Consider the following 15,594-nt stretch of genomic DNA (forward strand, 5'->3'; position numbering starts at 1 on the left):
ATGCCGGCCTCTGGGGCCCGTGTTTCCTTTGCTCCTTCCTTTTCTGCACCTGAATCCTGCCAGCCCTCCCCATCCCAGCCCTTCTGTGGTCGCTGCCTTGTCGTGGCCCTGCTCTGTGGCATTCGGTTTTTGCTGATGTCCCACCTCTCTCCCTAAAGCGCAACGGGGCAAGAGTGACAGCCCCCCAACTCCCATCGAGTCTGTGCGGAGCTGTGGAAACAAAGTACCATCATCCTGGTGGCTTAGAACAACAAAGATCTATTTTCTCCCAGTGCTGGAGGCCAGAAGTCCTCAATCAAGGCGTGGGTGGGGTCGCCCTCCCCCCAAGGCCTCCAAGGGAGGGTCCTCCCTTGTCTGTCCCAGCTGCCGGGGGCGGCTGGCCACCTTGGCCTCCCTCGGTTCGTACCTGCATCTCTCCAATCTCTGCCGCCATCATCACACAGCCTTGTCCCTGTGTCTGTGTCTCGAGGTGTCCGCTTCTCTTTTTATAAGGACAGCAGGCATTGGATTGAAGGCCCAAGCTCCTCCACTGGGACCTCATCTTAACTTTGCGACAACCCTCTTTCCAAATAAGGTCACATTCTGAGGTTCTGGGAAGAACACGGAGGGGGTACGCTGTTAGGCCGCGCAGCGCCTCCCTTCTGGGGAAGCCCTCTACTGCATCACATGGAGGGCTCAGCCGGAGGCCTGGCTCCCCTGCCTCACGGCGCTGGCTCCTCTTGTTCCGTCCACCCCAGGTGCACCAATATCTTAAACAGCAATGGGGAACCGCGCAGCTTTCGCCCCCGGGACCGGGACGACATGGTGAAGAAGGTCATCGAGCCGATGGCCTGCGATGGGCTCCGCACCATCTGCATCGCCTACCGGGACTTCTCCGCTGCCCAGGAGCCCGACTGGGACGACGAGAACGAGGTCGTGGGCGACCTCACCTGCATAGCCGTTGTGGGCATCGAGGATCCCGTGCGGCCCGAGGTAGCCAGAGCCCCTCTGTGAGCTGCCGGCTTGTCGGGACGGGTGGAGGGGCCACCCTTCTTCGCATCTGGCCTCGGTGGTGAGGCCTTTGGACATAAATGCAAGGAGGGAACCGCACCTTTCTCCTGCCCTCCTGGCCGTCGCGCCACTCCCTGCCAGACTTTCTAGGCAGAACAAACGGCAGCCCGCCAGAGCTGGACCAACCGGGGAGGGTGGGCGATGGCAGAGCCTCGGGGTCCTCCAGGGGCATGGCCATCATGCCCCAGATCAGACCTTCCCCGGCACACTGGACCCCCACCCTTGTCCTCTTGCCCTTGCACCCTTCAGGAGGCTCGGTCCTGCCGTCTGGAAGGCCCCCTCCTGCTTGGCCTCTGCCAGGTAAGAGAGGGCGGCAGTTAGAGCCTCGACGGCTGCCAACGCCCGCAGGACTGATGGACCAGAGGGGTTGGTGAGGGAGAGGGAGGAGCCGGGGACAGCTCCCAGGGCTCTGGTTCCAAGGACTGGGTAGATGGTGTTTGGGGGGCTGGGGGAAGGGAGGGCAGTTCTCAGTCGAGGGTTTGGTTGGGGCCGAGTGAAGTTCGGGACATTCCCATGGAGATGTCACGTGGTTAGGTCCTGGCCAGAGAGACATTCTCCAGAAGCGTCTTTTCATGAGTGATGGTCGTGGGTGCAGCCGAGCAGAGGTGGGGGGAGCCTGCGAAGGAGACTCCAAGGAAGGGGCCAGGCAGGGAGGGGAGACCGTGAGGACCGTGTGGCTGAGCAGGGGAGCCAGCGTGTGGAGACAACTTCACCCAGAGCTTCGCTGAACAGGGAACAGAGCAACGGGGCAGAAGTTGGTCAGGGTGCAGAGAGGAAGAGCAATGGAGATGGTGTTGGTCCTTCAAGATGCGAGACCTCCGAGGGAGGGAGCCTGCCAGGCTGGCCCTGGAGCGGGGTGCTGGCGGCAGCTGCAGGCCACCAGGCCCCAGAGAGAGTGTGCAAGGCACGGAGGGTGCAGGTTGTGAGGCAGGGAAGGACCCTCTCTCTCCCAGGGCCTCTCCAGTGGCGCCCACCTCGTGTCAGAAGCACGGGCACCTTGATCCTGCCAATTAGCCTGAAAACACGTGTGTGCACGGGCTGCCCTCAGCTCTCCCTCGGGAGACAGGCGTTCATGTACAGGGTCAGGCACCACAGACCCTCCATTCAGAAGTCAGGGGTCATCAGCGACAGCGTGTCCCCGATTTCCAAGGAGATGGGGACCATCGTGTGCAGAGAGGGGGCACGCGGAGTTGGCCCCAGGAGGCAGCGGGCGGTGGCAGAGGCAAGGGGGGAGACTTCGAGCCGAGGAGTGGGCCCGGAGAAGGCAGGTGGGGAGAGGAGCTGCCTGGGACAGCAGGGGCACAGGATGCTGCTGAGGGCGGCGGGGCTACCTCCAGGGACGCAGGGACTGGGCCTTTCCCCTCGCCGGACCACGGAGAAGCTGAGGCGCGGAGGAAGGCTGTGTCCATACGGCGAGCCGATCCTAAAGCCGTGTGGCCCTTGCATAGACCCGACGGCCTCCCCGTCTGCACAGAGCCATTCGCCGCCGCCGGCCCCCGGGTGGCCACTCCAGGGTGACGGCCGTTCTCTCCTTACTCCTTGGGAGGTGTCGACAGTAGCAGCTCTAGACTGTTCCATCCAGATAACTGGGGCTGAGTGAAGCCGCCGGAAAGCCAGGGCTCCTGTTGGAATGTCTCACAGACCCAGGAAGGCGACATTCACGGACTCCCAGGGCCCTGGCCACGGCCATTTCAACAGCGTCATACCCAACCCACCCAGCCCTTCCAGCTCTGCCCTCGGCCCGGATGGAGGGGTGTGAGGTGTGAAGCGGCTGGCAGCCGCATGGCACAGGGAGCCCTTCTTGCCTGACCCCCTGGGCCAAGGAGCCCTGCAAGCTTCCCCTCATTTCCGGCATAAATATTTGTTGCAAACTGAAGCTCTAGTCATCGATGTAAAGTTGGAGGCCTGAGATGTATTTGTAGATCTCCAAGACAGAGCTGCAGAGGCCATCTTCTGGCCCACGGCGGCTCATTTACAGAAGCGCCAATGAGGCTAGACTGGGGGCTGGAGGGGGGTCTAGATGGAACAGTCCTGAAGGGCTGCACGTAGGCGGGGTGAGGCCCAGCCCTTACCCTGGTCAGTGCTCTTCTCAGAGAGGGATATTATTGTTTTTATACGTTTTCATCTTAGAAAAAACATGGATAAAAGTTCCCTGAAGGTCACCATGAAGGCTCAGCCTCAGTGGCTGCCCCGGCGGGTAGAAGCACAGGGTGAGAGAGCCGTCAAGGCCAGGCAATGGGGCAGCTCGTTTAAGATCCAGAAACGGCCTTGGTAAAAGGGCCCAGGGGACAGGCTAGCTCCTCTCTGGCTGGAGAGTGACTGAGTGAGAGGCTGGGCAGCAGGTGGGGAAGTGAGGCAGAACCCCACGGGGACCGGCCAACCACGCGGTGGCCAAGGAGGGTGCCCCGAGGGCCCAGGGGAGCCTCAGGGGCTGACGGCAGGCAGGAAGGCCGATAGGGTGCTTTTAAACTTGCCAGGATGCCTGGGGGCCTGGGACGGCTGCAGCCCGAGGAGGGCCTGGCAGGGGGGTGTCTCTGCCCTGGGGTGCTGGATGGACCCTGTAGGCAGGCTGTACTTATGCCAGAGGGGCCTGGGGGCTCCTGCAGACACCTGGCTGCCTGCTGTGCTGTCGGGCCTCAGCCATCAGGCAGGGACCACGGCTGGGCCCAGTGGGACAGCAGGGAGGCAGGCGAGGAAGGACAGTCATCTGATGAGGGAGAGGGCGCCTGCAGACGGAGGGAGCTTCCTGCCACCTGGCTGGGAGGCCAAGCGCCTTTCAGACCAGAGACGGAGCCGGGCCTGGGCTGAGCCCACACGGGGGAGACCAGCAGAGGCTGGATCCGGGCCTCCCCGGGCTCAGGCTCATCACGGCCACTTGGTGGCAGCAGAGGGGCTGCTCCCAGACGCGTCAGAGCCGGGGGCGGGGGGCGGGGAGCTTGCTGGAAGGGGAGGTATCTCCCCGCAGCTCATCCTCTAGCTCTCAAGGATCCCCAGAGAGCAGAAAGCATCCCTGAGGCTGAGAGTGAGGAGACGCATTATTGGGGGTGCGGGATGCAAGCCCCCTTCCCGGGGCTGGGCCTTCTCGGCCGCTTGGCCGTATTTGCCGCAGGGATCATAAGGTCATTCTGTCCCAGCCCTGAAGTGGGACCCCCTCTGGCTGGGCCCTGGGTCCCCCTCCTCTTCCCACTCTCTCCCTGGCTAAGATCACAGCCTCCACCCCCTGGCTTCAGGGGCCACCAGCATGCCCGGACCTCCCGGGCCAGTGGTCCCCTGCAGCCCACCTGGCCCCGCCTGCTGCCCGTCTCCCCTGGGGTCTCCCAGCTGCCCTGACCCCCAGCGCCTGGCCGCAGCTCCCCTGGCCTGGCCGCCAGGCCACACCCGGCACTGTCCCCAGGGCTCCGGCTCAGCCCGGCGGTGACTGGGAGCCCACAGTGCGGTGTGCTGGGCCCAGTGGACACAGCAGGGAGCCGGGTGTCCCCAGGCTGCACCCCTCACCCCGGCCGCATCGGACACCTCACAGGCCTAGGTCTGAGGCCGTTCTTCCTCCTCCTCTCCCCTCCCGGCCCCTCAGGCGCAGTCGGCATGACTCTCCTCCGCACTGCTGTCTCGGGCTCACAAGTCCCCTCCTCACTGGAACGGGAGTGTCTCCACTCTCTGGGACAATGCCATCCCCTCCCAGCTGGTCTCCGCTCCGTTCAGCCCATTTTCCACTCAGCACTAGAGGAATGTCTTGTTCTTCTCTCTTTTCTGGAATCTAATCTTATGTTTGGAAAATGGAGATGTACTAAGTAACCAGAGCGATGTCCCATTTCCCCTAATGAGCCGTGCGAATGCCTTATCATGTCAAGCCTACGGCTCTAAATGTCTTAGGTTTTATATTATTTAAAAAAAAAAAAGTGGCAGGGAAACAAGTGAGAGCTTCCCAGAGCTCGGCCAACAAGCCTGCCTTGAGTCAGGGCCCGAGAGGGTCCAACCCGAGGTGGGTCCTGCCATCTGGCAGGGCAGCTGGGGCCAGAGGTTCCTTTCTTGTCCTTCGGAGCTCACTGGCACGGCCCCCGCCAGCTGGCCTGCTAATGGGACTGGTCCTGGCTCGGCTGCTCTGGGTCTCCATTTCCCCAGTGCAAACTGAGGTTGAAAGAGCTGGGTGATTTCTCCGGTCACCTTGCTGGACACGGCTCTGATGGTGCCCCTTGACAGCGTTCCAGTGGCTTCTCCCAGCCTTGCTCGTGGTGTCAGGGCCTGGGTCTGAGTCGTTGGTGGTCCCCGGGGCCGGCACAGGGAAGGAGGCACCTGGGGTGGGGGGCACCCTGCTCCCTGCAGGCCAGGCTGACAACCGGGGCAGAGCTGACAGGCCGTTTCTCCTGCCTCCTCCAGATCGCGTGGTGGAGGGAGGGGTGCTGCAGATCTGGATGGAGGAACGGGTAGAGCCCAGACACAGCTGTGTCTGGCCTTGATGGCCCCACCCACCCATCTTGTCCCTTCCAGGTCCCTGAAGCTATCCGCAAATGCCAGCGCGCTGGCATTACGGTCCGCATGGTGACCGGCGACAACATCAACACGGCCCGCGCCATTGCGGCCAAGTGCGGCATCATCCAGCCCGGGGAGGACTTCCTGTGCCTGGAGGGGAAGGAGTTCAACCGGCGGATCCGAAACGAGAAAGGCGAGGTAGTTCCCGGCCCATCAGCCCTCCCTCGAGTCCACGGTTCTGGCACTTTCTCCACTGCCGCCCCCTCTGTTCAGCCCTGCCTGCCCGCCCTGCCGCCGAGGCTCTACAGCGTCTGTGTGCTTTTCCCTCCCAGATAGAACAGGAGCGTCTGGACAAGGTGTGGCCCAAGCTGAGGGTCCTTGCCCGATCGTCTCCCACCGACAAACACACTCTGGTTAAAGGTAATGGAGTGGGCTCACTCCTCACCCTGCCCTGCCCCTGCCCCGGGTGGCGGGACGCAGGCTGTGTGTGGCCATCACCCCTCGGGTCGTCGTCTGCTCCCAGACGCCCAAAGCTGAGCTTCCAACTGGGCCTCAGGGTACTCAGCTCTGGACCCATTGCTGCTGGAGACCTTGTGTCTCAGAGGAAGTCACTGGCCCTCCCTGAACCTCACTGGGAAAACGGGGGTAGTAACGGAGACTCCCTCAAAGGGCTGACCTGCCGGAGCTCGAGCCTCCACTTCTCTGTGCTCCCAGTATCTATGGAAGACGCCAGTAGAGGCCAGCTCTCTTCATAGCAGATGGGGAAACTGGGGCCCAGGAGAGGGAGACATTTACCCAACTTGCCCAGTGCCGAGCCCCTGCCTTCTACCAAATCCCACCACCCTGTATCATCTCACTGGGTGATGGGCCAGGGTGGGAGAAGGGGGATGGGGCTGCCAGTCAAGGCACAGGACTTGGTCCCAAAGATGGTGGAGAGCACAGAGGACTGGAGCCAACTGGCCCCCCACGGCCCCCGGGCTGGTCACCCAGGGCCACAGACGGCACCAGACCTGCCCTGCCCTGCCCTGATCTGTGTTCCAGGGATCATAGATAGCAACACCGGCGAGCAGCGGCAGGTGGTGGCCGTGACCGGGGACGGCACCAACGATGGGCCCGCCCTCAAGAAGGCGGACGTGGGCTTTGCCATGGTAAGCCACCCGCCGTCAGCCTGGCTCACCACGCCAGGTGGGGCCTTGTGATGGACGACGTAAGCTTTGTGCAGCAATGTGGGAGCTAGCGTTGAGGCAAGTTGCAGAGTGCCAGAAGTTTCTTTCTCTCACATCCTGGCCACCTGGGCCTCCGCAAGCTCTGCCCTGTTGGTGGCTGCTGCAGCGGTGGCGCCCTCTTCGTTTGTGAGCAAAACCTCTCTAGTACAAGGACACATTTGGAGTGGGTGAGCGGGGCTGGGGAAGGGGCCCCGTGGACACGGTGTGTGTGTCCCCCAGGGCATCGCGGGGACTGACGTGGCAAAGGAAGCCTCGGACATCATCCTGACGGATGACAACTTCACCAGCATCGTCAAGGCCGTCATGTGGGGCCGCAATGTCTACGACAGCATCTCCAAGTTCCTGCAGTTCCAGCTGACGGTCAATGTGGTGGCCGTGATTGTGGCCTTCACGGGTGCCTGCATCACTCAGGTGGGCACTGGGGGCCACTGGGCCCAAGGAAGACCCCGGGCTCTCCCTCCCATGGCCGGGCTCCTCCCGCCCGGTGCGCCTGGACCCCAGTGTGCAGAGCAAGCCCAGGGGACCCCGCCCCCAGCAGGGTGAGGGCTGAAGAGCCCCTGCCTGAGGACCCAGTGGTGGAAGCCAGGTTTTTTTTGTTGCAGACTCTTTTGGTTGAGATAGAATTCACCCACCAAAAAGTTCACCATTCGAGAGTATACAATTCAGTGACTTTTAAGTACGTTCACAATGTTGTGCCATCATCACCTCTATGTAGTTCCGTCATGTTTTCATCACCCCAAAAGGAAGCGCCAGCCCCATGAGCAGTCCCCCCCACTCCCCCTCCACCAGCCCCTGGCACCCGCTCATCTGCTTTCTGTCTCTACAGACTTACCTATTCTGGACATTTCAGCTCATGGAACCAAATCATAGGTGGTTGTTTGTGTCTGGCTCCTTCACTTAGCACAATGTTCTCGAGGTCCATCCATGTTGTAGCAGGTACTTTATTCCTCTTGATGGCGGACTGATGTTCCATTGTATGGAGTGAGCACCTTGTGTTTCTGCATCCCTCCATCAATGGGCATTTGGGTTGTTTCCACCTGTGGCCGCTGTGGACGTGCGTGTGCAAGTCTTGGTAGACCTGCATTTGCACTTGTCCTGGGTCTGCTGGGAGCTCCGTGGTTAACCTTTGCAGGAGCCTCTTCCCCTTTTTCAGTTCTCCAATTCTCCCCATTAGTGAGTGTCCAGAATTTGTCTCCCTTTCAAAAGTATTTTTTAATTGAGATAAAATCCACATAACATAGACTGTACCATAATAGCCATTTGAACCAAAGTGTACCATCCAGTGGTTTTTGATGCATTGCCCATCTTGTGCAACCGTCACCTATACCTCAGTCCAGAACTTTTTCATCACCCCTGTACCCACTAAGCAGCCACTCCCCACTCTCCTCTCCCCCAGCCCTGGCATCCACCCATTCGCTTTCTGTTTCCATGCATCTGTCTGTTCCAGAAGTTTCATAGGAATGGAATCCTACAGGATATGGTCCTTGGTGTCTGTCTTCTGTGAGGCTCATTTTTAACCAACAAGTCAGAGGCGATGAGAAGGAAGATCCAGTGCAGTTTCTACCTCCTCCTGGCCCTTGGGTGCAGGAATGCATCCGTCGGGCTCTTTTATGGTCTGGGGCAAGTGACGGGGGGTGGCAGCCTCCTGCTAACAATTTGGACCACACCTTCTAGATCACTGCCAGCAGGTGAGAGAAGGGAGACTGACAACATTTTAAGAGCAGGAATCTGAAAGCCCAGCGAAAACTCTCTGCTAACCTTAAGAAAACATAGGGATGGAGATGTCACGTTTTTATGGGAAGGTTGGATTTGTTGCATTTTCACATGAATTCAATTCCAGTGACATTCACCCCAAGCTGAGTCTCTTCCCAGGAGTGGGGGGCCAGTGGGGTTTCCAGGCCCATGTTGGGGTAACTGGCTCCTCTCCACAGGACTCTCCTCTCAAAGCCGTGCAGATGTTGTGGGTGAACTTGATCATGGACACGTTCGCCTCTCTGGCCCTGGCAACAGAGCCGCCCACTGAGTCACTGCTGCTGCGGAAGCCGTACGGCCGGGACAAGCCCCTGATCTCGCGGACCATGATGAAGAACATCCTGGGCCACGCCGTCTACCAGCTCACCATCATCTTCACGCTGCTGTTCGTCGGTAGGTTGGCCCAGGGCACCCTGTGCTGCAGCCAGCCCCGCAGGCCCTGGCCCTGTCCGGCAGTGGCAGGGACAGATGGACACCTGGGGACCCGATTTCCGGTGAGGACCCCTCGGCCCTCACCTCCCTGCCATCCTGGGAGTTTTGTTCTCTGTGTGGCATCGGCTCCTTTTAGGAGATTCCTTTATTTAGGTGGGGGCGGGTTTGTCGCTTTGTCTATGTGTGGCCTCTCTTCCTGACGTCAGAGGGCTCTCCACGGGTCTGGTGACCCTTGACCACGTGGTGGCTCGGCTCTCAGCACACGTTCCTGGGAGTACACTTGAAGTTCAGTGCAGGGATGGCGCTGGCCAAGGGGCAAGAGTCACCATGTGAGGGCCCCCAAACGGCAGCACCTGGGGGTCCTCTCACGGGGCCTTTCTCTGCCATCTCGGGAGCAGAAGCTGGTCGTGGCTGAGCCGAGAGCTGTTCTTGAGGCAGGGCAGCGCAGAGGAGGGCCGGGCCTGCCCTGAGCCTTGCAGCTCCCGTTCCTTCCCCAGCCCGAGCCAGTGTGCAAATGGGTCTTAATGTCTTCACCCCTGTCCTGGGGTTTCAGTGCCAGACCCCCCGGGTCGGGACCCGGCCTTGGCTGTGAGCTCCCGTTGCTTAGCCTGGGGGCTGGGGGACTCATGACTTCCACCCATGTCGCCCGGTGGTGACGCGCCCACCTGGGCCCGGCTCCCCTCACGCGGCCCTGGGCTTGCAGGAGAGCTCTTCTTCGACATTGACAGCGGGAGGAACGCGCCCCTGCACTCACCGCCCTCCGAGCACTACACCATCATCTTCAACACCTTCGTCATGATGCAGCTCTTCAACGAGATCAACGCGCGCAAGATCCACGGCGAGCGCAACGTCTTCCACGGCATCTTCGGCAACCCCATCTTCTGCACCATCGTGCTGGGCACCTTCGCCATCCAGGTAGGAGGGGTGGCTCCACTTTTGCAGGTCCCTCCGGGTCTGCCACTCTCATTTCTAGAACTCGATTCCTTGGCGGGAGGCCACCTTAACTCCAGGAGGCGCTGAGCGTTCAAAACTAGGGTGTATCGATAGAAAATGTGAGGTAGAGCGAGGCCAAGAGGCCAGGGTAGTTGGTTTCTCGCAGTTCTCAGAGGGGGGCCAGCTGTGCCACGGGGACCACGTGGGGAAGCGCCCGGGCTGGTGGGCAGGCAGAAGGAGAGTGGGGAGCCCGGAGCAGGTGAATGATTTCCGGGCTCTGGGGTGTGGGGCTGTCCACTTGTGGTCTGGGACCCAGCCCTGGGTGACTGTGGAGGGGGACAGTGGCCTGGAGAGCGAGAGCCCAGGAACAGAGAGAGTTGGAGTGCGGGCTTGGGACCAGTTGGTCTGTAGTTGGAAAGCTCACCCCGGGAAGAGGATTCCTCCCATGGAGGGGCCATGAGGCTGCACGAGGCCGATCAGAGTGTCTGGCATATGCACGTTCAAGCATCACGTTCACAGAAGCCGGGAGCGTGGCTAACACGACCGAGCCACACCCGAAGGCTGGAAAAGGGACAGTCCGGGGCGCCTGGGTCAGTGGGCACCTTGCACCAAGCGAGGCCACGTGCCCGTCCGGCACAGCACCCACGGCCTGTGGTCAGCCGGTCTGGGAAGCTTCTTTAGGCACTGGCTGAGGGGGGGATGAAGGGAAGGAGGCCAGAGAAAAGAAGGCTCCCAGGAACTGCCTGTCTAACTCGGTGAACCAACAACCCTTCTGAGTCCCTGAGCTGGGCTCACAGGACAGGGGGTGCCCCGAGGGCTAGAGGTGCTGGCTGGACCCACCTCCCGCCCACCCCTCCCCACAGATTGTCATCGTCCAGTTCGGCGGAAAGCCCTTCAGCTGCTCCCCGCTGTCTACGGAACAGTGGCTCTGGTGCCTGTTTGTTGGTGTTGGGGAGCTGGTCTGGGGACAGGTAAGTGTCTGCCTCAGTGGCTTTCCCAGCCCTGCCCCTTTCCCATTTGTCTGGGGAACTGTGGGCAGCCCAGGGTCCCCTAGCCTGCCTCTGGGACAGGCCATGACCTAGGTGCAAGGCCACAAGTGACAGCCTCAGCAGAGAGCATGCAAAGGGCCTTGGCTGGGATGTCACAGCCCCCAGCAAAACCACCCGCCACTCCCCTTTCCATGTTAGGAGGTGAAAATCGTGCCTTAGAATTGGGTGGCTTGGAAAATGCTCACATATTTGAAGCTACACGATACCTCTCTGAACCTTCCAGAGGGCAAAGAGAATGTCTCAAGGCCACCACATCAAAGTAACACAGACAGGGTGGCTTCAACGGCAGATGTCATTCTCTGGAGGCTAGATGTCCAAGATCATGCTTACATAGGGCAGGTCCAGGAGAGGCCGGGCACGAGCTCCCAGGTCCCCCGCCAGGGGAGTCGCATGGCAGTGCAGTTTCTCCCAGTGGTAATGTGTGATGACACGCACGGGTACCACCATCAGGGCAGCTCCCCTGAGCGGTGCGGTCTGGGGACTTGAGTGGAGTCGGTCCTGGAGGCCTGGGGGGCCCATGTGACTTAGTTACTCAGTCTCCGCGCCCCGGAGGTCAAGCTGGTACATGCGACCCAGGGACGCGCCCCAAATCACCCCGGCAGTGTAGCCTGCCTGCCCTTGGCCCCAGGGAAACCAAGACCCTCTCATCAGGCAGAGGCCTAAAGGTCCCCTCCCGTGAGCCAGGCCAGGGCCAGACCTCAGTCTGGTGAAGCGAGTCCCTTACATCCACGCTGTGCCGGAAGGTGGCATGAGCCACTCCTCTGGGCGTCGATGGAGGAGGACCCGCCGGCGCGCACACTGCTTTGGAGAGCGGGATTTGGCAGCAGGCAGAGGCGGCCCGGGGGCCGCCCGCAGGGAGGAAGCACTGAGGAAAGAGCTGCACACAGCGCCGGGGCCTGTGCAGGGGCGGGCGCACACACCGGCCTGGGCCTGGGTCAGTGGGAGGTGGGCGGCCTGCGCCCCTTCCCGGCGCCAGCAGAGCTCCCACCTCTGATGGCCGCTTCTACCTGCTGTCACCTCTGGCGACCCAGGTCATCACCACCATCCCCACCAGCCAGCTCAAGTGCCTGAAGGAAGCGGGACACGGGCCCGGGAAGGACGAGGTGACTGACGAGGAGCTGGCTGAGGGCGAGGAAGAGATCGACCACGCTGAGCGGGAGCTCCGCAGAGGCCAGATCCTCTGGTTCCGGGGCCTCAACCGGATCCAGACGCAGGTAAGCCGCCGGGCTGCTCGGCCACTCTGGCTCTCCCGCCTCGCGAGGGGGGCAAGCAAGCCAGAGGCAGAGAATGGGCGAGATGAGCCTGAGACCAACAGGGAAGCCCTTGGGTCTTGCCGCCATGATCACAAGGGCAGTTGCCGGATGTGCCGGATGACAGTATGTCACCGAGATGGCCTCTCCCTGACACCTCACTCAGAGCCCAGGTGGCCCTCCCCGCTAGTGGGCACGGGTGTCAGCTAACGGTGTGTGCTGTGACCCAGAGCTGTATCTCAGGGAGATGGGGGCACGGGCCACCCACGGTTTGAATAGCTGCTGGGACTTGTTTTCTTTGCTGGGAGCTGCCCCAGGTCATGGGGAAGGGACCTTCTCGGGATGAGGCAGATGCCCGTTTCAAATAGCCTTTGGTGAGCTCACCATTCATTGGGTTATATTGTGAATTCTGTGGAAAGACTTCATTTGGGAAGTGAACTCTGATCACCAAGTTGGTCCGTTCTGTTCATCCCAATCTCCAAATATCAGTGCTGGTCAAGGTCAAGGCCGTCAGTGGCTGTCCTCTATAAAGTCAGACAGCCACGACTACTGCCCAGTTGTGGGCACTTGCAAAGGCTTCGTGAGAGTCTGCCTGACAGAGCCACCCTCGCTTCCTGCCCCCAACTCTTCCCGGCCAGCCTTCTTGCCAGAATGTTCCATACTTGCTGTCTCTCTGTGTCCTTCCCTGGCGCTCACTGTGACTTCATCATGGCCTAACATCAGCCCTCAACACCCCAGAGGCAGTTCTCACCAAGGTCTGTGAGACGTCCTCCCGGCTCCCGAGCTGGGCCGTCCCTCCATCCCTCCTGCTTGGAGACTGTTTCCCGGCGCCCTTCCGGAAGTGTGGTCCGCCCTGCTCTCCTGGCAGCTTGCTGTCCCCTCTCCATCTTCCTTGCCTGTCACTCCCACCTCCCACTGAGACCGTGGTCTGCCCTGTCGCCTGGCTGTGACCCTCGCTGCTGGAAGTCCCGCAGCCCCGGGGCACTGGTCTCTTCTTGCCAGTTCCCCGCGGCCTGGCCCTCCCCGCACAGCCTCCAGATGGCGACCAGGCGCCCCTCACGCACCACCTCCTCCTCTGCCTCACAGCACCCACCCCGGGCTCAGGTTAGCCCAGACCCAGGCCCCACCTCCCCAAGCCCACCTCCTCCCACCCCCCAGCTCCTGATGCATGGCTCCGTCACGTCTACTGCCCAAGCCAGAGCCCCGGAGCTGTCCCAGACCCTCTTCCCGTCTCCCCACACACCTGGTACATTGGCATGGCCCTTCGAATGCACATGCCCAGTCCAGCCACCTCCGGTCCCACCCCCAACACCTTCCTGGCCCAGCCGCCCGCGTCTCCGCCTGGACCGAGGCTCCCTGTGCCCACCCTGGACCCCTGCAGCCTATTTGCAACATAGCCAGCGTGTGACACCCATCACTCCCTGCTCCTCCCGGGCCTTTCTCCATGCTCTGTCCTGGACCCCAGCCCCACTGCCCCGACCCAGCTCCAATTGCTCTTGCCCCAGAGACCCACCGGAAGGAAGAACACCACCGGGCACCTGCTTAGGCAACTTCCCGCGTGGGCCCCTTGGCCTGGGCCAGGACCTGAGACCACAGCTCTCCCCAGTGTCTGCCTCCAGCCTGTCACAAATCACCATGGGCTCATCCCAAAGAATCTTCCATGCCAGGTGCCCAAAGCGCCCTCCCAGTGCACGCGGCTCACCAGCTGCTCCCGCACAGCCCCTGGGGGCCTAGTCTCTGGACGCCCCTCACCTCCCCAGGCGCCAGCCTCAGCTCCCCGGCCAGAAGCTCTCAGCCTCCCGTCTGCCTCTCGGCATCACCCCGCGTGCCCTGCGCCCCCAGAACCCCTGCTGCCTTCCCAGACTCCCACTCTGCTCGCCCGCGTTGCTGTGCCTCCACGCTGGCCACTGTCTGGGCCCGAGGCCTCCCCAGCTCCCACCGTGTCCCCTGGGGCCCCTCCTCACCCCACGGCGGCCCCGTGAAGCCTTCTGAGAGTGCACGCCCTCCCGCCACCGTGGCACACGCACTCGGGGAGCTCTTTCTCACACGGCCGGCCGGCTGTGCTCCCAGCCCAAGGCGCTGGCATCAGTGAGGAGCAGGGTGCCCCGGGGAACTTTCCAAAGCTGCAGAGTCCCGGGCCACCCGGAGCCTGCGATCCTGTAGGGCTGGGTGAGGTGGCACCAACGAGCTCCATGTTAAGGAGCTCCCTGGGGTCCCAAGGGGCTTCTCCGGGCCTCTGGCTCACCCCTCCTGGCGTCCCAAGCGCCTTGGCCAGCGTGGCGGGGGAAGGATGTCTTGGGCCCAGCCAGAACACTGAGCACCCAGTAGAACGGGAGGAGCCTTTGTCGCCAGCTGTCCAGGTTTTCCCCGTGGCCTCCTGGCTGCTCAACTGTGCGCCCCCACCCACGCATCCCTGCCCTGACAGGCTCTGGTGTGTCGTGCTGGGCGGGTTCTGCGGCAGAGCCTATTTGCCTCCATCCATGAGCCAAAGTCAGTGTTAGCTTTTCTAACAGCCAAGGCCACGGCCCTGCCCCAATCCTAGGTGTCCGGGAAGAGGTCCCTGGCGCCCCAGCCTACTGTGCATCTGTGTCTTCTCACTGCCTGCGGGCTCTTGGACCTGACCCTGCCGCCCCGTTGGTAGAGTGGGTCCCCTCAGTAGGAGCCTTGCAGTTCCGGGCTGGTCGGGTCCCTGCTTTCCACACGGGGAAATGGGGCCCAGAGAGAAGGGACTTGCCCAAAATCACCCAAGTCTCCTTCCCCCATCCCTTAGCCCTGTCCTCTCCATGGAGCCACTCATTCCTCCCCTTGACTTTGTCACATCAAATCCACCACACTTCTCAAGAATGCCAAACCAACCAATTGCTTTAGTTCACTTTTTAAGAGCGTTTGTTCATTTTCATTCAAAATAACTGCTTGAAAAGCAGAAGTAAAGCCTAGGAGAAATAAAGCCCCTCAAGTTGTATACACCCCATGCCAAGAGAAACATTCTCTAGGCAGCCAGCCCTAGATTTCCAACTTTTGCAAAACACAAAATTGCTCCCCAGATTTCGGAGACCAGCACAACTTTTTATGTTGCTAGGTGAAGGCATTTCCTAAGCTGCTGCCTGCTCTCGCATCATTCCATGCGCATGGAAACGCACCAGCCAGGCAGGGTGTCTTTCCAGAATAAGAGTCCTCCAAATGCAGGACGTGGAGCTTTTCGAAGTGCTCACTACGTGGTCTATTTCGCATTCCATTCTAAACCAAAGAGAAGCTTCAGCAGTGCCTGGGCCTTGTTCCTGGCCCAGTGTGGGGGGCTTTGGGGTAGGGGTGGGGCGGAGGGATAATTCTGTGGTATTTTGACTGATACCATCATCACATCGGCACACCATGCGGAGAGGCCCAATCAGAGGCAGGAAGGGCATTTTTCCCTTCCCTTGTCGCCTTTGCCACAGT

The 15,594-nt window shown here is 61.2% G+C and overlaps 1 protein-coding gene across 14 annotated transcripts in view; it reads left to right on the top strand.

Moving 5' to 3' along the window:
* ATP2B3 (ATPase plasma membrane Ca2+ transporting 3) overlaps positions 1 to 15,594 on the top strand; it is a 64,808-nt gene that overhangs the window by 34,621 nt on the left and 14,593 nt on the right. For 8 of the 14 annotated variants that reach the window (XM_082445661.1, XM_082445659.1, XM_082445658.1 and 5 more), the window contains 10 exons: positions 738 to 972; positions 1,300 to 1,350; positions 5,536 to 5,715; positions 5,850 to 5,937; positions 6,559 to 6,665; positions 6,963 to 7,154; positions 8,675 to 8,888; positions 9,631 to 9,842; positions 10,724 to 10,831; positions 11,941 to 12,123. In XM_082445661.1, coding sequence (XP_082301787.1) covers positions 738 to 972; positions 1,300 to 1,350; positions 5,536 to 5,715; positions 5,850 to 5,937; positions 6,559 to 6,665; positions 6,963 to 7,154; positions 8,675 to 8,888; positions 9,631 to 9,842; positions 10,724 to 10,831; positions 11,941 to 12,123 — 1,570 coding nt within the window. The remainder of the gene's footprint in view (positions 1 to 737; positions 973 to 1,299; positions 1,351 to 5,535; positions 5,716 to 5,849; positions 5,938 to 6,558; positions 6,666 to 6,962; positions 7,155 to 8,674; positions 8,889 to 9,630; positions 9,843 to 10,723; positions 10,832 to 11,940; positions 12,124 to 15,594) is intronic. The other 6 variants (XM_082445663.1, XM_082445653.1, XM_082445665.1 and 3 more) reach the window with 1 other exon arrangement.

Source organism: Balaenoptera physalus (genome assembly GCF_965194825.1).
Source record: "Balaenoptera physalus genome assembly, chromosome: X".
Taxonomy (NCBI): Eukaryota; Metazoa; Chordata; class Mammalia; order Artiodactyla; family Balaenopteridae; genus Balaenoptera; species Balaenoptera physalus.